The sequence below is a fragment of the Serinus canaria genome, chromosome 1A, assembly GCF_022539315.1.
Source record: "Serinus canaria isolate serCan28SL12 chromosome 1A, serCan2020, whole genome shotgun sequence".
Lineage (NCBI taxonomy): Eukaryota > Metazoa > Chordata > Aves > Passeriformes > Fringillidae > Serinus > Serinus canaria.
Window position 1 is genome coordinate 60355015 of NC_066314.1, and position 26549 is coordinate 60381563.

At 38.5% G+C, this 26549-nt stretch overlaps 1 protein-coding gene across 4 annotated transcripts in view; it reads right to left on the reverse strand.

The window, feature by feature from the left end:
• Positions 1-1519: 1519 nt before the first annotated feature.
• BICD1 (BICD cargo adaptor 1) overlaps positions 1520-26549 on the reverse strand; it is a 169299-nt gene continuing 144269 nt past the window's right edge. Inside the window, exons 9-10 of one of the 4 annotated variants that reach the window (XM_030237855.2) lie at positions 13036-13111; positions 7082-7311 (exon numbers count right to left, since the gene is read on the reverse strand). In XM_030237855.2, coding sequence (XP_030093715.1) covers positions 7224-7311; positions 13036-13111 — 164 coding nt within the window. In that variant the 3' untranslated portion in view covers positions 7082-7223. Of the gene's footprint in view, positions 7312-13035; positions 13112-26549 lie in introns of all 4 variants that reach the window. The other 3 variants (XM_030237857.2, XM_030237854.2, XM_030237859.2) reach the window with 3 other exon arrangements.

The following is a 26549-nucleotide window of genomic DNA, read 5'->3' on the forward strand; positions in this document are numbered from 1 at the left end:
AACACTGTTCAAAATTATGGTCTGATCTTTTTCCTGCATACCTCACTTGCCAGTGTCCTGTCAGTGTTTTATAGTGTTAGGAGAGTCAAACCACAGCTCCTGCTGCCCTTAGGTACAGCTGGAAGTGCTCTGCATTTCTTTATGCATAACTGCAGGATTTATTAAGGGAGGTAGCTAGAAACCAAGAACTGCTGCCACAGTCCCTGCAAACTTTAGCTTCAGGATCTTTCCCATTAAAATCTGGTGTGTATGTAGAAGAAAATCAACAGTTCAATGGTCAGAAGTTACCTCCTGCTCCAGAATATGGGGTAATGCTTCTTCCCAAGGCAGAAATTACACAGACATTTTCTTTGGAAACAAAAGTTACATTTTTTGACGGTTTTTTCAGTTTGTTGGGTTTTTTCCCCCCAGTTTATTTCAATGACCTTACTCATACCATTGTCTCTCAGAGCTGAAGGGATGACACAGAAAAAGGAGAAGGAGCAATATGGATTAGAAGTTTCTCAAACCATCTTTGCAAACAGAACATTCCCACAAGGGGTAGTCCTCTGTGAAACTGCATTCAAAACACACTGAAGAAGAGAGGCCTGCTTCAACTCACAGAAACTCTTAACTCAAAATTGAAAAAAAGGAGTAGCCAGTGTAAAAAATTCTAGCAGTCACACTTCTGCTAAATCATAGTGGAGCACTGTTGCCCAAGGCATTTCTGCAATGAGAAAAGGTACTGTGGGAGAACAACCCCTGCTAGGTGAGAAAAAGGAAGAGACAAGGGGGAAGAACCCAGCCAAACATGGCTCTTGGACTCCATTTCTGTCACCATGCACAATCTGTGTTTCTTATCCAAAGCACCTCCCCAGGCAGCCAAAAACCAACCCAGCCGTCCAACAGTTCCCTTTGAGTCAAACACCACAGCAAGCTGGGAGATGCAATCCTTCCTCTATAATCTTCCTGACCCACTTGTAAAAGCTGGACATTTTCTACCCCTCAGGGACCCTAAGGGCAGCAAGGTTCACTGGAGGAGCTGCAGCAGCCACCTTCCTGCCAGGGCTGAGCTCCTGGATCAGTGTGGGGGGATTTTCACCTCTTTGCTTTCAGAGCATGGCTCTTCTGCAAGGGAAAAGGATGTTTCTTACTGTAAAATAGCAGGTATACTACAGCATTCCCAAGCAATATTTATGCTGACTTCAGCTCTTTTGCTCCCACATCCCCTGAGGATGGAGGACTGCATCTTACTGTGCATCCTTGTGCTGAAAGTTTGTGCAGATGTTGCAGCATTTCAGAGATCACTCAAATCTGCTGGAAACACTACATGGGGAAACTGTAATTTAGTATCTGCCTCAAACTCAGAAAACAAAGGAAGCAACTGGCTTTAATTCTGATTCCCTTTTCCTCTAATGTTGATTTCCCTTCTTATCCTCTTTGATACCTTTGATTGATCTCTAAGAATGAAATGATTGTGAAATTCTAAGTCTAAGCACTGCAAACTGCTGTAAGTAGAAGTAGACCAGACAGAACAGTGTTAAATGAACAAAAATGGCCAGTTTATTCACTGGAACAGTTATGCATTACACTGTAATTTTAATTGGAACATAAAGATGTAAGAATCAGTATATCAGGTTCTTTTAATTATTTTCTTCAGCACTAGAGTGTTTTTCCCAACCATTTGACTGCATGATCATATTACACATGTACAAGCACAGACTTTATGAATCCCTCACAAGGTATTAATCTAGGATTGTCTACAAGGACAAGGAAAAGTTAACATGAGAATTACTTCAATTTTAAAAATAAATGATGCATTTTTGGAAACAAGAATTATTTAACTTTTTTGCTTTTAGCATAAAGTAGCAACAAGAAGAGTTTCCAATATTCAGTCTTTAGCAAATGAACATATATACTTTTATATTCTTCACCACCTAGAAACACTTCATCATTTAACCCCAAGAAGGCAGGACAACATAATGTCAATTCAACATAGGAGTAGCTGAGTTAATACAGCAGTAAACATACAGTATACAAATTTGTGTTTGTCACAAACTCCACCAATGCTAAAACTCTTGAAAGGAACACAGCAATCTGTATGGTTCATTAAATACAGAACATCATGCAAATGGAGACATTCAATAGATTACAAAAATCACAAAACATCGGTTTTCTTTTTTTTTTAATTGTTTACAAAGGATCAATTTAATTAACCCTTTAACAGTCAAACCACAGGGCTGAAAATCAATAGGGAAATAAGTAATAAAAAGGACTTAATTTAACCACTGGCATAGCACACATAGCCATATCTGTGAACAGGAGAAATAATAATAAAATAAGCTAGATTACTCTTATTTCTTGTTCATAGCTGATAAAATACTAACTAGCTATCAAGCCAGTCTACTTGAAACTTTTATTAAATTCTTCATTGATTTCCAAAAATTCTTCAAACTTCTCTTCATTGATTTTCCAAAATATTTTTGAAATCAAGCAACCACCTATTCAATAAAAACTCAGATTACTAGCACTGAGAAAAAACATACACTCTTATCCACTCGTTTACAGCAAATCATGATCATCAAAACAAATAGCTTTGTAGAAAGACACTTTTGAAATACAAGGCTCTGTCACCCAGAGTCTGCCCACACATTAACTCCAGTAATGAAATACTGGATTTTTCCTTTACCTTTTGTCACATTGTCACTTGGTTGCCATTACATTTCACAAAGGGGATTTTCAAGAACTCCACAGGAAACAGATTAAAAACCAATACGGATTTAAGCCGTGCACCTCCAAATGAAAGATACAGACTCCCTGTGATAGTTCTCTTGCCCTTCTAGCAAGAGGAATATGCATATCACACAAGAAATAAGAATTTTCTAGCTTAGTTATGGATATGGAGAAGCTACATGATGTTAACAATGTCATGCACACAACTTCCATTGCATATTTTGATGTATTTGTGCCTGAAGGCGAAAGGCAATTGCTTTTTTATTTCTTTTCCACAGGATGCTTAATTACACTAAAAAAACCCCTTAATGGTTAAAAAACGTCTGAATAGTATCTATCCCTTTCAGACTCACTGCACACACAGCAAAGGAAAACTGAAGAAGAAGTGATGACTGGAATTTTTAAAGAGGTAACTCTAGCAATTATCATACTTCAAAGGTAAAACATCAGTCCCTGCCATTCTCAAACGAAGATTTCCGAGGAACGAAAGAAAGAAATTTACTGTCACTTCAGTGGATATGCATCTTCTGCCAAAGAAAGGAACAGACCTCAGAAAGGCTGATGTCATCTATACCTTATGATGATGATGGTCAGTCCAGCCATAAGTGGAGCTGGCAGCACAGCTACTGACTTTGGCAATGCAGGATGAACCATAAGGTTGGAACCAAAATTAGGGCCTGGACTCTGGGTGCTGTTCCCAGTGGGATAAGGACTGGGTCGGATTTTACTAACAGATTACTTAAGTAATTCCAACATAATTATGGTGAGCAGCCTTCATAGGTGAGGTCTACTTCATAAGTGAGGTTATATTTCATAACATAATCTCCTTTATGTACACACATTAATATGGTAAATGGCTTAAACAACTTTGTCATTGTTTTTAAAATAAAAAACAAACTGAAAATCCACTTGGCATTAAAACTTGCAGCATTAACTACAGTTTCATTCTATGAACTCTGCTGTACAGCTATGATTACATTAATTTACTGTGAAAAATGTGGATAGAGAAAGCACAGAGATGCCAACCTGTCAACCAGATCAATCAGAAAGAATATCACTACTGCCCCCATTTAGAAGGCAGAAAATTCTATACAATTAGCATGAAAAACAGGTATGTCTTCTTTCTTTAAAACCTCCATATACGTTCTGACTGATAGAAAATACATTTTTCCATACTATTACATTTTGCAATTTATTTTTCATCTTTTTCTCCTTTTATAATTGTTTTTTTTTTATTTCTTTCATTTTCTTCTTTTCCTCACACATTTTCTAGAAACTGGATTTCCACAAGCAGATCATTTCACTGAACAAGGAATAATTTTTCACTACATCAGAAAATAAAACCCAAAGCAAAATGCTCCTGTTTTGACCTACATAACCCTATTTTGAGTAGGCTATTTCAAATCCAAAGTAACTTCAAGGCCATCATAGAGAACAAAAGCTGTGTTTCAGACACAAAAGTCAGAGCATGATTTGAATTGCCTCCTTACTGAGTAGAACACATAGTAGTGTTTCTAAGTATACTCAACCATTACAAATATATGTATCATTTTTCTTAATCCTTAAAAATCAAAATAGATATCAACACAACATAAATTAATTTTAAATGGGCAAAATGTAGTATTTTGCAACCCTTAAAAAACCCCAGGATTTTGTTTCTGGTTTTGTCTGCACGTAAATATTTCCTACAAAAATCTCTCACAAAGTTTTATATTATCAACCAATATATAACAAATAAGAGGTTTTCATCTTAAGTTCAAGGTATGTATTTTATTTTATTTTATACTGGTTAACTGACAAAAGTTGTCCCAGGGACCTACAGAGTTTTTAAAGTTACAATGCAATAACTACAACCATTTGTACATCAAAGTTGATTTGTTTCTAGTTCTCTCGCATTTCCAACAATTACATTTTATTGTATATTAAAAAATGTAACTTGAAAACTTAGGAATTAAAAATTTAAAACTTAAGAGAATAAAAACATTTATTTCTATAAAACAGGGCCACAACTTCTATACCACTGGATTTTCTTTCATAACTTTTGATCCACATGGACATGCATATGTTTCTAAAGTGTCCTGATACCATTTTTTTTCCAAATAAATTTGTATCTATATAGAAAGGAAATGTATTTCACTGAACTACTGCTTAACTAAAATTCAGGAAAATGCCTTTGATTTGGATATGAAAATAGGAAAAACTATTCCAAGTGCAGTCAGTGGTAACTGCATTCAAAGTGCTATGCAAACTCCTTCTCTTATAGTAGTATACAGTAGCTGTCTTTGTTGGATACAGATATTCTCACACCAGTCAGACAAGGTCAGGAATCTGGAGATGCTTTTTGAAAGCTGAATTTGCCTTGGACAAAATACTGTGGGGATTTTTTAAAAAAATCAAACTAGCAGCTAAACTTAGAGTCAGACATCATGATGGAGCTGAACAAGGTTGCACTTGACCTTTCTATGACAAGACAACAGGCAGTTTAATCATGATACTGAATAGTGATGTAAAGGTACATGAGAAGAATCACATGAACCCCATGGAAACCAAAGTCAAGACACTGCCAAGTGTTATCTGTTTGATCTGATCAGAACTGGGGATCAGTTTGTTCCTATTTTCTCTATCTCTGAGTGTTTTGTTACTATAGCTCAGCTGCTTTGCCAAGGTTACACGACAGACGTTGTTGATGACATAAAATATTTCTATTTACAGCACCTTTGTTCTTGGTACTATGGTAATAATGATTTGTTAGGCACACTGAGTGGTCACTGATTCTTTCCTCTGCTGATGTTTTCTGTATTGTAACATTTGGTAAGCGCTGTTACTAAAAACACTGACTTCATTTTCTCAGATTCAGGCAGAATTTGAAAGAATTGTTCCAGCCACACCTGCAGCAATGTTTTTTCCCCAGCTGCCCCATCCCTTAGGCTGTACTGCGTTTCCCACTTGTTGGTCAAACATGTGCTGCAGAGAAGACATAAAAACATGTGGAAATAACCAAGCCTCTCTTCTGTAAATAAATTAAGGCCACCTAACAAAACAAGGAGCCTGCTAGTTACCAACAAGTAGGCAACACTGCAGACTCATTTCTCCAGCTGATGACCTGATGGGAAACCCACAGATGCTGAACCCTCTGTTTAGCCACTTCCCTTGCTGCCAATATAAATTGGCAAGATAAATTCCTCAATCAAATTTCCCTGTGCAAAATAAATTCCTCAATCCTTCACTGCTTTTAAGAAAAAAACAGGCTTACTCAGCTTTTACAGGAAAGAATCTTTAACTAGGAACACTGTGCACTGTTGCGATAGAGTCTGCGTAGTGTTGATCACCTGAGTATTTGTCATAAACTGACATGAGCTAAGGTTCTGTGTCTGTTGATTTTTGGCAAGGAAAAAATGCACTACAGTAAAGTCCTGCTGACTTTGATCCACCCCATCAACCCTACCTGCAGGAGCTCTTTCTCCACAGAATACTTCACACGAAATGCACACGACTTCCCCACTCAAACTAGCCTTTCCTGGTAAGGCCTCGAGCTAGGATCCTGAATATGGGAGTGGGAGGAAAGAATGTTCTCAATTAGCACACAGCATTTTACTTGTTTTAGATTTTCTTTCTCAGATACCAAATAGAAAGTAATCCCAAAAAACAGCACCAATTCATGATGCGAGAAGTATAATTACAATGCAAGCAAACAACTGAAAACAAATCAGTACATTATCCTTTCATCTCCTTCTTAGGCTTAATAATTATCTTTCAGTGAAGAGCTAGAACAAAACCAGAAGCTAGTGTAATAGGAATTAAAAAAACAAGTGCATAAACAATATCAGTGCAGCAGCAAAATATACAGTCATTGTTAACATTCCAATTCAACCCATTTCCAACATTTTTGTGCAATAAAAATTGGCCATATGCTGGCCAATGCAACAAGCCTTTTTTTAATATTAACACAGTCATTCTTCACCGAAGCTATTTCTGCTTGGATTTAAAAAATAAAATTAGTTAAATACAACTCTCACCAAAAAAAAAAAAAAAAGACTGTATTTTATAAACACAAAATTCTGGTGCAAATAAAGTAAGAAATAAATATCACACCCTTGAAGACAAAAAGAAATTTGAACTGGTTCCTATGGCTGAACTTAGAGGATGTGAGGGTAGGATTTTTGTAACATATTTTTTTAACATTGGCTTAAGTCTCTCATCATTTCAGAGGTAAAGCCAAGCAGCTGGGAGGAACATTTTTGTTGAGATGTTAAATTTCACTACACTTCAGTTGTGATAGCACAGTTGGAGTACAATCTGAGGAACCATAAAAAGTCTTCTTGATAGGTTGGGCTCTGTGCTTTGTGTTCTTCTTCTCAACCTTCCCTCAGTTGCCAGAGCAGGGGATATGAATCCAGACTTGCCAATGGAGCAACAAGGCAGGATTGTCCACCCACTTGCTGGGAACAACCCCAACCTTTGTTGCATGAGCTTCACTCTGTTTGCATTTTCTCTTACGTTGCATATGAAGATTAGGGGTAAGGAGGAGGCTTAGAGAGACAGTTGAGAGGGGCACACTGAGAGCTGGAATGTGGCTGCTCTTCTGGAAGAGCATTAGGACTGAAAATTAAAAAGAAAAGAGAAAAAGTGCTTAAAATACAAGGCAAACTTTTTACAAGCATGTAAATAGTACAGGGCTGGAAATGAACTTCAAAAGGGGATGAAGCCTCATCTCTAAATCCATATCCTCAGACACACAGCAAACATACAGAAAACTCTGAGTGCACAGCAAGTCAGTGAGACCTGGATGTGTTCGTGAGGTGGAGCAGATATCCCACTTCACAATTCCTGTACACAACTGCTGTTTGCATGCTGGGATGACAAAGACTGTGGAGAAAAAAAATGCATCTGTGAAATGGGAGAGCAAATTTGAAGGACAAGATGCAGGTGCCATCTTTACATGAGTATTAAAGATTTTCTATATGCAGCTGATTCCCTTTTTGAAATGAAGGACAGTGCCAGGCTGGAAATCAGGTTTCATAGCTCTGTGAAAATCTGATGTCTTACTGAATTTGACCTATTTACTAGTTCATTTGTACAAATACAGTGTAGCCTTCTTCATCAGGCCCCTCAACCATTACATATTATGTAATTTACACTCCTGAAGTGTGGGGATTTCTTGTGTTTCTTTTTCTTCAGGGTTTTGTGCTGTTCAAATCCTTTTCATTCTGTCATATATTTCTGTAATTTGACTGTTTTTCATGTACAATTTAACTGATAACAGCATTCACTTATTAATTCATCTGTCTAGAGTGCATTTATAGCACTCACTGGCAAACAGTGCAAAGAGGTCTGAACCATCCTTAGAGGGGCTGGAGTAGCAACAAAGAAAAGGGGCAGCTAACACAACCACACCCCACTTCTTGGTGCAGAGCTGTAGAAAAACAAGATATAAAAACAAAATGCAAGAAAATTTCATTTGTAAAGAGAAGGAAAAGGAAAAAAAAGGAGAAAAATACCAAAACTCCAAGTTCAAAGAAAGTGTCCGGGAAGAGTTTTTTCCCCTAATGCTTCAAATGTTCTACAGTGTTGAAGTTATTCCAAGCTCAACACTGTGATGTATGATAAAGCACCATCATTTATGTCTCTGTCTTTAAGAGAATTTGCCTTTTCTGTTTTCCTCCTTTGGAAACTGTGCCTTTACATATTATCTCTGCAGCACAGACTATTGGAGTTCTGGCTGAAGGAATGCTATTAGCCTATTGCTGGAAAGGAATCAATTTGAAATGCCAGAGGTGTTTGGGAAAATGCTACTGGAAGTGCCAGCACTACTGAAAATGTCTTTCGTTTCCACACACAGCATTTACTTAAGAATAAAAAGAGATGACATTGTGTTTGACTGAAGAAAGAAAGAAGTGTGCACTACCACCATTAAGTAACTTGATGGCAATGTCCACATTTTCAAATCAGACAATCTGGGAGGCTTTGACCACAAATACACAGGTATTCTACAGGAGCTACAGTTCTTGCACCTCTGGGCTTATTTGAAGATCATAAAATTGCATGTTTTAAGTTAGATCCTATTTCCCAGTAATGCTCCTGAAGATGAGTTTCCTGATTGCAAAATAGGTGGTGAGAGGGTTAGAGAAGCTCAAGATCCCACAAGCTTTGTTTTATGCTCAGCTGTCTAACAGGTCAGTCCCAAAGTGTGTAGTGTTATGGACTGTGACCTCTCTGAAGAAGCAATTCTTTCCATGGCTACATCCATCCTTTTCTCCTGTCACATTCTGCCACAAGCAGATGCAGCACCCACAGAGAGATCTTATTGAGATCTTCACCTGCTCCACACCAATGACTGTGTCAGGAGTGACTGCAGATTGTCCCAAAAGCTCTGTATTTACTCTCAAACTTATCCACTCATCAAGAGCCAGCTCCTGGCTTCAGCACTTCCTAAGTTTTCAAGATAGGCTTAGGAGAAGCACTGGCCTTAATTCCTTCAGAGACAGAAAACTGAATTAGAACGTTAACATCCCATTTGGGGAAGACAAACAAGGAGGTGATTGCACAACCCTACAAAGACTGGCTTACTCTTCTTCCTTACTGCCTTGTTTCTTTTCAAACAGGACTCCTATAATTGCCAGAGAGGAACAGAAACTCAACACACACATTCCTTGCTCGTTAGCAGAGATGTGTTTGTCTACTGGGGCTTCCTTCCTGACTTTAAAAATAAGCAACAAAAGATGCTCATGCTCCAAGGGAGAGGACTGGTGAGGAAATGGCTGTAGTTGCAACTAGTTATGTACAGCATCAGTGGCCTGAAAGAACCTCCTTGAGACACATAAGATTCTCCTCTACATAAATATAAACAACCATAATAACTTCATGGCATGACCTTCAGTACAAAGCCAGCCATGACTGTAAAAACTGTACTACAGACTATCCCAAGCTATGCTCAGATTAGCAATTCTAAGCACTGTGCTTGGAGTTATATTAATTTTCTTTTCCTGGTAATTCTGCATTGCTTCTTACTTTGAAATATAAGCACACTTTGTGCACAGAAGAAATAGAAAAATTTGTCTCACTATTTCCTTTTCAATCAATAATAAATATTAAGGGCACTAGGAAGAGAAAAAAAATGTCAAGGCTATCAGGCACCTTTATAGCAGCATATATAACCACATCAGCTGCAGTTCCAATAGATTCAAATCTTTTTCTAAAACTCTGCTGTTATACCTTCCTCTCTTCAGAAACACAATTCATCCAGTTCATTAATGCAGACTGCTGTAGCAGCAGATAAACTAAAAATACATCAGAATCAGCAAGTGACACGTGGCATTCAATGTGCTTTTTATGGCAGTAGAGGTGCTGGTGGCAGCAGGTCCTGGAGCTGAGCTATCAGACACACAGAGCAGAGGATGGCAGGGCAGATTAATAACACAAAGCAAGACAGAGACATGGAAGAACTTGAGTTTTTGACTATAAACAGAGAATAAGGAAGAACATTGCTACATTCACCCAATGAGATATGTGTAGTTTTGAAACCATTTGGTTTTTACAGAATTTTCGTGAGCATCTCTTTAAATGATATCATTTGGGATGTATTCATTCAATTGATGAATAAATCTGTGCAATTTTTTTTGTCTGGCTTTATGCAGCTCTTTTGTTTTTTTCCCTGGCACACAAAACACTAATCACATATTTCTAAAATCAACTGGAAAATGGTGTGCAAAGCTCTTCAGTGTTTGTAAGTAGTCTGTTCTGGCTTAGAGATGTCATTCACATGCAACATTGTCTGGCATTGATTGTAACAAATCAGCAAAGGAAAATATAAACAGACCTATGATATTTTCAGAATGCAGAAATTTTGCATGTGTTAAGTTGCATGTTTTACCCTTTTAAAATGTATTTTCTACTTTATATCAATAAAAAGCATTATTTCATATTAAAAGGCAATATTAATTTAATTTGAGGTACTGGGGAGTTGTGGTTTGTTTTTTTAATTAATAGATAATTTGGGCCTAGAGTTTTGGCCTCTGATAATGAAAATGAGGTTTTCAGTGCATTCAACAGAAACCTGAATACAATCTAAACATGGGCATGCTCTTTTTAATATTGGATAATGGCAATATTTAGGTCTTGTCCAATATAGTCCATCAGACAGGTAGTTACAGGTGCTGGGAAGGGGGAACAGCATCCAGTAATTGTCAGGGCAGGCCTGGATTTGGTTGCTTGCCCCATATCCCTAGAAGTAGAAACCGAGGTGATGCATGGAAGGCAGAGTGAGACTTTTGTGCACTGTTGCATCAGTTTAATTTAAAAAAATCTCTTAAGGAAAGTTCTCACAGATCTGCAATCAAGTTTCAATTGAAACATGCAGATTCAAGCAAAAAGACCACTGTAAAGCTAAAATGAATTGACTACATCTGCCCTGGAGTCTCATTTGGCTTGAAACTGCCTTGCTTATCTAGTGAGATTTACTAAAGGCTGTGAGCTGGAATCACAATTACTAAAGATGCCAGAGTTATAAAGTCCTCCTTAAAAACCACAGTATAGCTAATGAATGAGGGAAAGCTCTCTGTGAATCTGCCTGTGCTATGGTCAGGTGTATTAACTGGTTTGAATACAATCAGACATTGCAGGATGTAGAAAATATCTGTGTGAAGCACAAGCCTTAACCAGCTCTTGTTTAGCTCTGGGTGAAATGCCACTCAGAGGTCACATTACTGCAAGGATTGTGTTGGAGACTTTAAAAAACAAGCACAGCTCTCTCTTAAAATGGGTGACTTCAGAGGACAAGGAACAGTGGGACAAGCTCCTGGCTTCCTTCTCTGCTGCATTTAGAAAATCCAAACCTCAGTAAGTCTATTTGATTCTTAAATGCCCTCAAATTTTACTCCAGATTTCAATTACTTTATTTAAACAACTCAACAATTTATGTCATCATGCTGACTTGCATTAATTCTGTTGTTATGCTTCGCTGCTTTACAGAGCTGAGCAGGTGATGTGGCTGAGGCAGGCAAGGCAGCAGTGTGAATATATCAAAATCAGAATTGCTTTGACTTCACCAGACGAGTACAAATCTAGTGGTAAAAAACAACAGCCACCTGAAAGTCAGTTTTTCAGCTAAGTGTGTAATGTGTGTGCTGTTTGTAGGGTGACTGATCTGAAGTTTTTAAAATATTAACCATATTTTTAATTATACCTTAGAACAAGGTAATGTTTGCAGATTTCTGAGAAGAATAATTTTAAAATTACAGAAGCAATTGTTGGTTCACATTTAGAGAGGGATGGTATTTGAGCATATTCATCACTAGGAGAGTAGCTCTGGAAGGAACAGAACAGTCTTTAACTAAATTAAATAGAGTTAAAATAAGACTTGTTGATGTTAACCATCCATGTTTCCAAAGCACCAATTGCTAATCTCAAATTGCTCTAACACCTAAAATACAGCAGCATCATTTTACTGCCATATTAAGGATTTTAAATGTAACTTGTAATTTTTTTCAGTGAGCTGTAAAACTCCAAACTGCAAATCAATAAATTATACTTTCCAGTTATAATGAGTTTACACTAACTTCTCAGTAAAATTTTCATATTCCTTTAACATAGTGAAGAAGATAATAGTACTTCCACTTTGTAGGCAAAAAAAGAGAGGCACTACCTTGGTCACTACAGTTCAGGCAAAGGCCTAAAAACAATGTAAATTATTTCAAATAAGAGCACAGACATAAGTGAATATTAGCACAGAATGTGCCATGAACAGATAAAATTATTGTAATGTCCTTTTGCTTGCTTAGGTTTGGGGTTGTGCCTTGATTAATGCAGCCATCCCAGCAGCATGATGTGGCCTTTGCACCACCTATAAGCAAGGACACTTTTAAAAGCCAGATTAAAAACTGGTTGCCTTAGGTCAGAGTTTCCAAGTCAGGGAGAACTTAGAAGTGTCTGCTAAAATCCCACAAATGCCTTTAAAATCCACCTTACAAAAGAGAAGCCTGCACCTACCCCTGAAATTGAAAGTCCCTCATTTAAGTAAACCTTTCTAGCAACAAAATAAATTCATTACTGCTTTAGCATCATTGAGAAACTGCATCAAAATATCAAACGAGGGCTGCACGATCCAGCTTGGCATTTTTTCCATATTTTTACAGGGAAGCAAGTGCATGAATGCTGTGACTCATGTTGGTACTGTCACTGCAGAAATTACCACTGTTCCTCAAGCTGTTAAAGGTTTGCTGTTAGAGAAAAAGTGAAGAGCTTTTGTCTGAGGAGGAGGAGGAGGAGGAGGGGGTGGCAGGCATGCAGGCAGCTCTGTGCAAAGAGAGGAGAGTTAGTGGAGTTTACCTGACAGTCTGGCAATCTGGCCCCCTGGCTAGTTGTGAGCCGTGTGGCGGTATGGAGGCAGCAGGCTGCTGACAATCTACAAGAAACTGATAAATTAGACATATATACAGAGAGATTACAGAGCAAGGGTTAGTAACAGCACTACACAGGCTAGGCATCTCAGGGAGAGATTTAGTGAGGAATGTGCTCTTGGTGCCTTATCTGACAGAAACACCTTTTTTCTGATAGCAGTGACATTGGCTGTTGCATTTTTCTCCTTTTCAGAAGCACTGGAAACATTTTGGTTTGTTTTCCCTTAGCACTGACAAATTTTTGTTTAGGCAGACAGCAGTGACAGGCTGTATTCAGGATCTGGGTTTAAACCTTGTACTTCTCATTCTTCTGCTCACATCTAACATTAAAAGTGTCAATAAAGCAACTCAAAATTTACCCAAAAAACTCATATCCATATAAGAACAATTATGTCATCTCATTACAACATACAAGAAAGAGCGGTAAGAAAATATTTTTAATTTCTGAACAATGCTTGTGAGATTGGGGTTTTTTGAAGGAAAAAGGGGGAATTTGACACAGTCAGTTTCACTGTTTTTTCTCAATTATTTTATCAATTCCCTGTCAAAGAAGTTGCCACATTAATCACTTGCAAAGCTGTATTGTGGTTCTTAATTTATTAAACAACATTACTGTTGTTTATTAATAATCCAAATAATCCTTTATTGCTATGTTTTCCTGTGACATTCAAAACATGAAGACAGCTTTAGACAGGATAATACTTGTGGGGCTTCATGGAAGTAGTTGAACAAGGCTACCCTGCTTTCTAAGTCAGTAGTGTTCACTGAGATTTCCAGATCTCAAGATTTGCTCTTTTTCCCTGCAGCATTCTGGCCTTTCATTCCACTGTCAGTGTGATTCAGATTGTCACACAACAGAGACATCAGGATCTTTTCAAACATTAGAATCTATGGGTGAAAATCTGACCCTATGAAAAATTACTGGAGATTATTTTTTGTTTCCAGTAGGACTTGCAGACCTATCATCCTTCCTGCCTGCTTCAACCTGATTCTCAACCTGTTTGATGGAACAGGGTTATTTTCCCCTAAACCTTAAAAACAAGACAAGGTAACTCCACATACTTGGAAAGAAATTGATTTTTTCAGCTGGTTGTTACTTAAAGCTCAACACCAATATTAATCTCTTTACAATATAGATGTGTTTCCAAACCCCCTTCTATTTTCTGCCTCGATCAGTGGAAGAACATGCAAGTAATTTGCTGTCAAGAGTGTTGAGATGACATCAGGTACTGCAGAGCAACACATCTTCATAGCACACTGAGCATCATATCCACTGTTAGAACATTTCCCTTCCATACCAGCCCACAGGGCCTCTCCCTAGCTCCTGTGAAGATCTGTGCTGACCTCCAGTGGGTAAGTAGCAAGTGTACCCAAACCACTGGTTTCTTCCTGCTTCAGCACAGAGAAGAAGGGCTTGGACCTATTTTCTAGAAAGGTAAGTGCAGAGTTTGTGCTGGCACCATTGTATGCAGCAGCAGAAATGGAGTAAGAAAGAATACTCTGGCACTCCCATTTACCAGGATTGTCACTACAGTCCTCACTGCATCTTTTAGCAGAGGAGTGCAAGAGTTGGCAATGTATTTGAGTCATGAATAGAAGGGCTATCATTTCAGCACAAAGCTCAATTAAAATAAGAGGTATCTGAGCAACAGAAAGATCAGGCTAACTCCAGACAGAAAATGATGGCAAAAAAAAAATAATTAATGCTTTATTCTAAAATAGTTTGCAGAAGTCCAAAGTAAAGTCATGCCTGACAGGTATACAAGGTCATCAGTGAGGAAAGAAATATAGAATGGAATGCTGTGTGATGAAAAGGTGCAGAAAGGTTTCACCAATACAGAAGAAATTGTTCTGACAGGTTTTTCCAGAACAACACAAATGCCTGATTTATGATCCTGTCCTAATATCTCAAACATGGCGCAAATATTTTATGATGCATCTTGATCTGCTACATTTGGCAGAATGCTTGAATAGTGAGCCAGGTTCTGGGAGGATTATGCAAGCTGGGTAATAACTATTTCAGTGAGCATACTCCCTTGGCTTTGTGTGAAACACTATTCTAGCTGGCATCAGCAAAGCTCTTGCAATCTGGCTCACGTTCACATCAGGACCAGATCTAGTGATCCACATGTCTTAAGATGACTGAATTGTCCTCCCATATCCTCCAGGAGTGAAGTTTCTGAGGATTATGCTGGGAAAGAGCTCAGCAGAATGCACATAGCTTACATAGACACATTTCAAATTCAAAGGAGCTTCTTATCTACTTATGTCCAAGTAGCTGTGCAAGAGCTAACTTTATTCCTTCTATATTTAATCCTTTTAAATATTTTTGAGGATTTATAACACCCTTCTGTAATGTCATGACAACCATAAAATGACTTCTTTCTACTAAGGAATTCCTGCCTGTATTAAGTAAATGTTTGTTTCTTTCTGAAATATTCTGCTGAAGGTTAAAAGTCTCAAAAAAGTCTTTACTAATTCTAATGTCACATCCCAGAAAGACAAGGTAAGAAAGACATGTTCATTTTTACTAAAAAAAAGTAAAAATAAATTTTAAAATCAAATTGAAAGACCCCTGTTACTTGTACTTTTCAAATATCAGGGCCTGTCAGTCAAGCTACAGAGTGAAAGGACAGTCTGTCATTTATGTAGAAGTTACTTGGGGTACAGACACAGATTATACTTTTTGCTGTGTCTTCTGACACTACCACCAAGAAAATCATCAATAAAGTTATTAAATACAAACTATCTTATTTCCCCATCACCTTCACTTGCTGTTAGGAAAGAAACCTCTTTGAAGCAGGGGATGAGTTGGCTGATCTCAAGTCCTTTCAAAATTCCATGAACCTATAACAAAGGAATTCATTTAGTGCTCATTTCAACCAGAGATGGCAAAGAGGAGCTATTGTATACAGAAATTCACATGCCACTTTTCACTGAATTCAGCAGGACCTGTGCCTGCAGAGTCTTGTGACAGTATCCAACAATACCTACCATGGGCTCTATTGGAAATGTGAGCTTTGACTTGTGCTATATGTTAGTCCTGTTTCAATTTTTTCAGTTCCTGACATTTTAGCCACTTGTACAAAGATGATGTAAAGGGCTCAGAGATTTCCTCTCTCACAGATTAGCCACTGCTGATTTTCCTTTGGAGCCTAATGCCTAGTCCTAATCAGGCTAATCAGCTCCTCATGTAAGAGCATTTAAAAAAAAAAATTAGGCTCAGAGAAATTACATCTGCTCACATGACCATTGAATGTGCTGCTATAAATTATCTGCTGAGAGCAAATCTCACCAAAAAGAGAGTATTTTCCTGTGCTTCCCTTTGGCTCAGCCACAAAAACAACACAGCTCCCTGGTGTCACAAGATGTGCTCTGCCCTCCAGTCTGTGAATTGGGTGACTCTAACCAACACAGGTCTGCTTTATTGGGTTATTTGTGTCTGAGATGGGCTTGCCTTCTGTTGACATCAGCAATGTCCTCAGTGAAAAATCTACGTGCAAGCATTTCCAGTCTCACCTGCTCAGAACCAGCTCACTGCAATGAACATTTCAGCACATTTTGACTCTCGGTAAATTCCTAATCTCTACAGTGCTCAAACAGCAAGACCACTCAGAATCCCAAGATTTTAACTGCACTTTGTTTAGTTAATCAATGATTTTTTTTCCCTCTTTTATCTGAAAGGGTAAAATTAAGAGTCAAACAGTAAATCAGTCAACAGGTACTGTTACATATTTTGCATTTCTGATATGAAAACACTGGGAAAAATCTATTCTTGATAAGTGAAAATCTGTCAATAAATGTTTATGACCAAATGTGAAACTGAGGCTTTTTCAGGATGTTAAAACAAACCTTTCCTAGCATTCCACTGATCACTTCAGGCCAACAGAAACTCCTCCTTTCCTAGGTAAAAGTTTTCAGGCTATCTGACTTTGTGTTAGGCTAACCAATGTCAATTAAACTTGCTCCACCAAGTCTGAGGAATTTGATAACATGTCTATGAAGCTCTTATTGAAAATATACTTGCAAAGAGAAGCTGTCTCCATTAATATGGCCACAAATTGTTTTCATCCCTGAAATGTCAATTTAATGGGAAAGAATGAAGGGGTAATAGCATGAGTTGAAAGTACTGGGCAAAGAACAGATCAGCAGCCTTCTAGTTGTGCAGATGTAAAAACGTGTCACATCACAGTGCAAGACCTACAAAGACAATAAATCAATCCTCTCTGCTCAAAGGTGAGAAACAAGGAGAATTTCCAAACCAAAAGACAAATGTGAGATGTCAAGAAGAATGGGGCAGAGAGTATTAAGATGCTTGCCCTCCTTGCTGAGATTTGTAGAGATGCTTTCAAGCTGCAGTCTGACAGGATGAGGAAAGTCCTCAAACTGTTTCTATACAGGAGTGACAAGAACATAAGTTAATACAATTACTTGACAGCTGTTTTCACTTATAATTTATTTTCATTTTTTCTAATGAATGCCAAGAAAACTTTGACCTTCCTCAAGGCCAAGAGGAACTTTAAGAGGCAATAGTTATCACAAAGAACAGCTGGTGAGAAGACAGCTGTGACTTACCTTCAGATAAAGCCACAAACAATGGCACAGGTCAAAGATTAGAAGAGAGTCTCCCTTCTCCTGCTTCCAGGGTCAGTTTGAGTCTCTAAATAACACAGTTACCTCTGCCCTACACACAGCCTCAGCAGATCAGTCTGTCAGCTGAAAACTGGACACAGCTCCATGTTTCTGCAGGCTGCCCTGGAAGGAGAGGGCCCTGGTGGAGCAGCCCCTGGGGTTCCATCTGGAGTCTGGCTGGCCTAACTAACTCCAGCTTGCTCAGAGCAGGATTGACTCAGCTTGTCCTGTGAGCCAAAGGAGCAGTGCAGGAGGACTGGCCCTTGTGCAGAGCCATTCTACCACTCCAAGAGGGCCAGCCCTATCCTGGCACTGCTGCACACTGGCAGCCAACTCAAGTTCACCAGGTGCTGCTTAGTTCCTGCACACTTTCCAGCACCCACATATGTGTGATTTCCCACTGTCTCAATTCTACCTCAGTTCCAATAAACTGAATAATGGATCACTGCTTGGAGATAGAGAAATGTGTCAACCAAGTGTCTTTTTCAGCTTTCTTCATGGTAAAGATAATCTACTATGAAATTCCTGTGTTGAGAGTGCAAATACACAGAAACCCACATCTTAAGCTTGCTATTCAGGAAACATAATATCTTAGATTACTTTTAATCGGAGAAGTTGCAACAACAATTAATTCTTCCACTACTTATTTCTTAGTCTTCTTAAAAACTATTTGAAGAATAGGAGATATGAGTAGGCTGCTGAACTACCAATATCTATACCTTGTCCTAAGATGCAGGAGGATGCATGTAAGACCCTCATCTCCTGTCATCTCCCCATGCCCATCTTCTTTTTCTTGCAAAGCAGGCTCAGGAATGTCCCACTGTTTCTACAATCACAAGCTCCTGACACAGACTCTCCTTCTGCTCCTCCTCTGAGCACTTTAGGACAAGGTCAGGCAGAGTTAACCCAAGAGAGGGCTTGCTGTTAAATACTCTCAAGAGTAAGAGCAGGTAGGGAGTTTCACTGCTATTTTCTTCTGGCATTTAAGGAAATGCTCTCAGTCTTGGTGATTTCCACGGGCAGACTCATGGAGCATCACTGATTTCCACAGGCAGACTCTTGGAGCATCACTAAGCACTTCAGGCCCTGCCTGGCACACAGCACAGACAGCCCTGGTTTAGTAGGTCACTGATTCAGGGGCTTTCCAGAACATGTCAGGCTTCTTGGCTATGTCCTAGTGAGTTCTTTCATCTACACAGCAGCTATGCTATATGGAGTGCTTTTACCCTTCATTTCCTTCTTCTGCTTGACTTCACCTGTATTTTCTTTTTAGACCTGAATTATCCAAAATCTAGAGAGCTGCATCAGTTCACTTGTTTCAGTGGTAATGTGCCTGCTAGCTCAAAGTATAGTGCTAAAGCCATATCCCAGCCTTGCCTTTTCCTGTAGCTCATATTAAGAATAGCTTTTAAAAATGAAATAATTGTTAACAAAATTAGTGAAATGCATTTTTCTCCAGTTACAGGCTCAGAGCATTAAGAGGTTTCTTGTCAGCTCTGTAGCCTTTTTCACACTTTCTATATCACGACGTGCTTATGTTATTTCTCGAATGGTTTCTGTGAATGCTTTAAATAATTCCTCATTAAATCTACTGAGAAGCTAAATAATGGGTTAGTAAAACAGCAGAAATGGAAATGGCACAAGCTGAAAAATATATCTTCAGTTCCTTTCTTTCATATGCAGTTCATAAAAAGCACATTTAAAAAGGTCTGATGATTCATGAAACACTTACTAAAAGACACACATTTTAAACATTTCAAAAGAGGAAAAGAAAGGTCTTAACATTACATAAATCATCACATTTCAATCTTGTTGTTTACCATGGAAACATAAGGACACATTTCAGGTCACAAAATTATCCAGAGCAAAAATACTTGCACTATTATATGGATAAAGAAGGGCCTCATCCAAAGTTTGAAGTCAGTGGGAACAGTAACTTTAGTAGGCTTTGGAAGAAATAACATAAGTTAAGATTATAAGGCTCTTATACCCCTAAGAAATGCAGGCAGGGAGATACTTACAATCAAGGACACTAGTCTAGTTTAAAGAATTTTTTTGTGTGAGCTTCCTCCAAACACCACAACATCCCAAGGAACTGCTCTATTAGAGGGCTAAAATGTCAGCATGTCTAATTTAAACAGAGACTCACTTCCCTTTTGCCTAATTTATGAGGCAAAAGGCACAATATTGAATATTCCTGTGCATTTGATGGCAAAATTCAGGAAGTCATGAAACCACAAATCTTGTCATAAAAGAGATAGAGATGGATGACTTTTGTCACCAACATTATAAGGATATTTAAATCTCTGTTTTAGTTGATTGATAGGACTGGATTCCAAAGCCTAAAATTTTCAGAGAAAGCAACAAATATCTGGTAAAATGCCTTAAAGATCTGATGTGTCATCTGTGTACTTGTTTAGCTAGATAAAAAAAAACAAAAACAAAGAGAAGTCTAAATAAGACTTCACTGGAGAACTTCAACAAATGATGCTAATGGAAATCATTCCATACAGCAATGATGTCATAGTTTAGAGAAAGAGACAGAGAAATGTCAATAACCTTTTAATGAAAATATACAGCAGTAAGGCATGGATTTCACTGCAGTCTTTTATTATTATTATTAATTAATGTCTTGTCAAACAAATTAGGGCTTCTATGAAAAACAGATTTTATTTCAAGATTGCTTTCTTTATAAAGTGAAAAAACATAAATAAAAAATAAACTAAACTTCTAGAACTGCAGTGAATTCATGCCATAATAGCTAAATCATATTGAAGTAGCTAAATTATATTGATCAGCATGAAATGTATGGGTTTGCTCTCACCAGTAGCAACTGGAAAGCTAAATGCAAGAGAGGAAAAGCACAGAGTGAAAAGGTCCTGTTCACAGTGGCACCAAGAGGTAAAAGTACATTTAGCCAGCTGAATTCTTCATCAGTTACAGCCAACCAATGTCCTTGGCAAGGACACTGTTCCTCTAATTCAAAATGGCCTCCACAGGGACAACACACCATGCCTGAAGTGGCATAAATATGCACTGCTCATTAAGCTGAGCTAAATGAGCATATCTGATGCAGGACATGGCCCTGAGAGCAGGAAGATATATACATGATCTGTATATATGCACTGACACTGCTCATCAAACAATGAACACACACAGACACAAATATGGCATGTTCACAGAACCCACAGAAAACAGGACAATGCAGAACAAAAAAGAGAACATAGATAATAAGTAATGATTGAATTATCCCTTTTGTGAAGAGCATCATATTCACGTTTAAAAAAAACCCTTACACATGACTTCTTAAAAAACCTATTAAAAAAAAAACATATAAAATCCATTTTTCATGAAGAGCAGAGACAGATTAAACCAATATTGCATGAGTCTCACAACAGCCAGTGGCCTGTCTGATTGCACAAGCTCAGAGACATCTTGCAGGAACAGGATCATCATCAACACAAGTACATTCCCAGCAGATAAAAATACAACATACTTTCTTAGGAGAATTGTCCATGGACCTCTAATGAAGCAAAGGGCATTTGTACTCAGACTAAATTTATGTTACCAGAATAAAGCTATGGGTTTTTTAAGAAAATAATGGTTCTGAAGAACTTCCATGCTTTGGATTGCTTGGATGAAGGAAATTAAACTTTCCTGAGAGAACAATTCAGAATAGACCAGCCTGACTAGTTAAATATTATATGGCTGCATATCATATATATAAGAGTAGTGGCTTGGTTAACCACCTGTTCTGCTATTCAAGAATAAACTCTTTCTTTTAATGTACAGAAAAATCCACATTATTAAGAGCTCAGTATAAAATTATCTGACTTCAAATCAGCACAGAAAGGAGTATCTAGATCCTAATCATGTTGATTTTCCTCTTCATCAATCTATAAAATTTAAAATTTATTCCCAAAAGAGAAGCAAGAAACTCCTCACTGTGTGACCTGAGCAATCACAAAGATTTACAAAGCACTCCCCTGGCAAAATTCATTTCTGAGCTGACAGTGTTCCTCAAAGGACTTCCTCCAGAAGCATTTATAAGGAAATGTGCTTTCTGTGTTCAGATTTTTGACAGTCCTGCTGTTTCAAAATTGAGACGTGCATAAAAAAGCAAAGTTGAGATATTGGAGCAATGCCTCCAGCAGCAAGGCTTAGAAATCTGTGAGGCACTTTCATTGGTACTTCAGCTCAAAAGCAAAGCTGAAATTGTTTTTGGTAAAATATTCCTAAACAAACAAAAAACGTGCACAGCTAAAGACCTTGAATGTAAACCCTTTTCATCACACAAGGAAAGTAGACACAAACCTGCTATCAAAAATGTATTTCCCTGACCTTTACTCAGGCACACCTCTCCAGACAGCCTCTTCTGTGCAGAGAGGTGTCAGCCTGAAAATCTCTGTTCATTTTCCCAACTCCTGCACCAAACAGGTGAGGGAAAGGGAGCTTCTATTCACAACACACCTTTTGAAGAGGATTTCCCATATCTTCACACTACTCAAACAAGATGAAGCAAGAAGGAGAGGCAAAACCAACAACCTTGCCCCACACGCCAAGTTCCACTTTTAGGTTATTTAAAGAAAAATACAGAAGGAACATGAACTTGTGATTACACAAAGGATAATCATTTATAGAATATTTTGGAAAGTCACACCTAAAACACTGCACTTTAAAAAAGCTCAAGACCCAGAAAGAACAAATATTTTAAAATAGCATGAGAGTGTATTCCTCATCCCTTGAGCCAAGAGGGGGTTACTCAACGCCTCACATGGCCAATCAAAAGCCCTTAATTTCCTATAACACTACGTACCACCCTACTCAGAAGACCCTCTGCTCCTTGTTGTGTTAAATTGTGTTTGTGCTACATCAAACAGATCAATGCATTCCCAGGTTTCTTACCTATTCTTCACAATTTAAACCACTCTCAGTGTAAAGTAGCAAGTAGCAAAGACAACTCTTAAGCAATTTCCATTGAGCTCCAGCTTAAAGATTTCATTATAAGACTTCCAAGGACCTCAACATTTGGGTCATTGAGATTTTTTATTTTAATTTTCCTTGTTAGATTTAAAAAATACTTTCCACCTACAGATGCTGTAAGTTAGTTCTTGGTGACACTCTAAGAATTGCCATTGGGATAGAGTTTTTACAAATGAAGTTAAATTTTATGGTAAGAATGCAAACCAACAAACAAGAGCTAGTTATTTGTATCACATTGTGATTCATAATTGATCTGCTGTAAGTATAGAGCTACGTCAGAAATTAATCTTGGATTATTTTTTCAGTAAGAGTAACTATTATATACTCTTAATTATGTATGGTAGGTGGTGAGCTCAGTGCCTGAGCAGTTGCTATACTATTATGTGGCATTCTTTGTGCTGTCTTTATCTTGTGGGAATTAAATGCCAGGCTGTAAATCACTCTTGAAAGACAGCTGAAAAGCAAGTGTGCTTTCAGGTTTCATGTGCTTTCAGAAATTAGTGACCGTACAAAACCACCTAATTTTACAGATTTGTTCTTTTTTGGGTTTTTTTAAGAGGTTTTTAGAAGAGGCATTTTATGAAATGGTTTGTAACAATGAAGAACAATTAATCTAAACCTACAAAAATACAAAATTTTGACCATAGCAAACTAGCATACTTCTGTTGAAATCCATGTGTCTATCCTGGCTTGGGTCTGACAAATATCTGACCTCAGCTGGGCTTGGAATCTGAGGAAAATGTGTAACAATTAAGGCTGCTACGTTCCTTTTTCTATTGTGATTAAATAAAATGGATATGACCATACAGATTTCTCTAAAAGGAAGGATTGCTCATTTTGATCTCATTAACTGTATTCCTTCAAAATATGAAATACTTTACTTTTTACAGTGTTTTCCTGGGTGGGATTTTAAATACTAAGCATAAACAACAGGGGAAAGAAGCATCCACCACCCTTTGTTTGGAGACGGCTCCAACAAAGGAGATTCTCAGGTGGTTTGTCTGAGTGAGAACTGCAGCCTTTGGTAACTTCTCATAACCTTTTACTTCAGGTACATCTTCTACATAAGGATCTTGAATTAATGTTAAGCTAAAATAGCAGAACTCTATATTCAACTTTTGGAACTGCCATGCTAAAGTGTCTGACAGAGAAAAGAGTGCTGTCAAGGCAGATACTACAGGAGACCTTTTTAGTCTTGTTCTTTCCTTGAAGAGGTTGAGAGAACCATATTTCATATTTGGGACTGTGGCATATTAACAGGCACCTAGTGACTTCATGTTCAAGGAGTTTAAACACAACTGCAAAGGAAAGGTCATTTTTCAGTGTTACACACTGCCAAACTTAGCACTAGGCTTTCTATATGCCCTGACTTTTTAATGTAGTTAGGAAAACAAATACAAACACATCCAAAGGTGGGCTGGAATTGTGCTGGGCACATACTGGCTGTTATCAGAAGAACAAAGACTTGAAAGTGTAAAAATACATGTCAGCAGAACAGAAGCAAAGAAGAAACAAACAACAAAGTTAAATGCATGCCATTACCTAGGAGAAACGGAACATGATACTTTGCAAAAGCACCCAGTGGTATTTTTAGCCCCTGCGGCAGTTAAGAGCCATTAGTTCAATTAGAAAGCCCAGATCAAGTCGTGCTGCCGCAGCTTTGTGTCAGAGGTACCTGCATGCTGATCTAAAGCCGAAGGCATTCAAGTGGAAATGGAGCAGGACGTGACAATCTCTTGCTTAAGAGGTCTTCAATTCAGCTGGTCTTCCTCTGCCAAAAGCATCCTTCCCTCTGCAGGTATCCAGCAGCAGTCAAAGTAAAGGCAGCCTCTTGTGCCAAGCACCGAGTCCAGAAGAAGGAGCAAGAGAAACACAGGCACAGCTCGCTACTGCACGGGGCTCATGGGGCAGAGGAACCTGTCCTGTTTGTCCTGCCACCAACTTCAGGTATTTTGGCTCTTGGTCTCCATCTCCAACCAAACACATTGCCAGTTAAAGCCTCCCAGTCCCCACATCCCTAGAAGCTGACGAAAGGACAGGGAAGCTTTCACATCACACAGGTGAAAAATTCTTGTGAAGGAAATAATTCACAAATTTAGAAGAACAAAACCAAAAGGTTTCTGTTTAATGTAGGTTTGATTAATTCTCACTCTGCTCCTTGGGACTCAGCCTCAAGCCAAACTACACTTTGCTCTACAGCGTTTGAGTTTGCACGCTACTTTTTTGCACCCTCTCTGATGAAGAAGCAGGTGTGGGTTGCTACACTTTTTGCTGCCTTGCTTGACTGCAAAAATCGGCTGAGAACAGAAGCTCTTTGTGAGTGAAGGCTTTTAAACATTCTCAATAAAAGCAGCCGAATAACCTTCTTCACTGTTCCTTACTTTCAGGAAACAGATAATTAGACAGATGGTGAAAAAATCCTACTTGGTGCATCATTCCTTTCATCTGTTAACAACAGTAAGAAATCTTCCAGAAACTGGTAAAAACAATGATGAATTATTCCCTGCCTAATCCTGAACTAACCTTGTCCTGACAACACTGGAATCTGAGTGCTCAGAAAAATCTCAGGTTTGGACCTGCCAGTTTCACAGGCTGAGACTAAAGCATATGATGATATAAAATTCTGACAAATGCATTCAGAAAGCTGAGATTGTTGCAGATTCATAAGGACAACTGTAACATAAATCAGTGACCCTGTCTCAAGACCTTTATACTTTAAATATGTAGAGATGTACCTAAAGTGACAGGTAAGACTCCAGACAAACAATTTTCTGGACAATTCTACCATTCAGGCTGCTTCATCCTTTGGTCTTTGTTACTGGACAAAAAGACTGTGTCAGCATTTCTCAGTCTGTTGTCCATGCATCTGTGATGTTCCATGAGATATCAGATGCTTCTTTCCCCCCACTCCCACGTTTTTCTCCTCATGAGAAAAAACTCAGCTCTTTGATTTATTTACTGCAACACACCCTAGGAGAATGTCTTGTTTAGACTCTCTGCAGTTTTACACTTGTCCTCTGAGTGGGTGTTACTTGCATGGCACTACTCAAAGGCAGCTCTGACACTGATGGCACTAGGTGAGAAATATAACCTAGTAGAGGGTACTGCTCAGCTTCCCAGAATAAACATTTACTCCAGCAGAAACTACTTTTATGGGTTTTAGCTTTCATATTTTCTACTTATGCTTTTTGGTGTATAATATATTATAAAACAAAGAATTAACAAAATTACCACCAGACAAGACTGTGCCCAGTTGAAAGCTAAGGGTTCTGCTCAGGTGCAGAAGATAAGAAATTATTAGCTGTTCTCTCAGGAGAAGAAAGCTATCACACCTTTGAAATGTCATCCCAGTTTGCATTTTCCTTCTATGCCTCATTCGAAGCAGATGCTACATTTTGGCAGGAAATTAAGAGCAAAACCTTCCTGCACAGATTAATTTCATGACTCAATTTGTATAAAATAAGCCTTCTGTGAGTTGAACACCACCCTTTGGAAAAACCTGACTGGATGCTCCAGGGTGAGAAGAGGGGTGCTGTGGAGGCTCCTGCACACTGCCAGCCGCTCCCTCGCTGGCCCTCACACATCTGACTGCTCTGTCCTGTGGGATCTGTGTCTTCCAGGGGGGACTACCAATGCCACCACCAGGCTAAGCTCCACCCAGGAACAGGGGTGCAGCCTCTGTGGATGCCAGTGGGACTGCACCCACTATACCACAGCAGGACTTCCCACACTGCATCTGAAACCACTTTGGGCTGCTGTGGGCAGAATGTCATCTCCTGCCACCTGTGACCCAGGAGGAGACATTTTGCTTTTCAAGGAGGTGCCCAA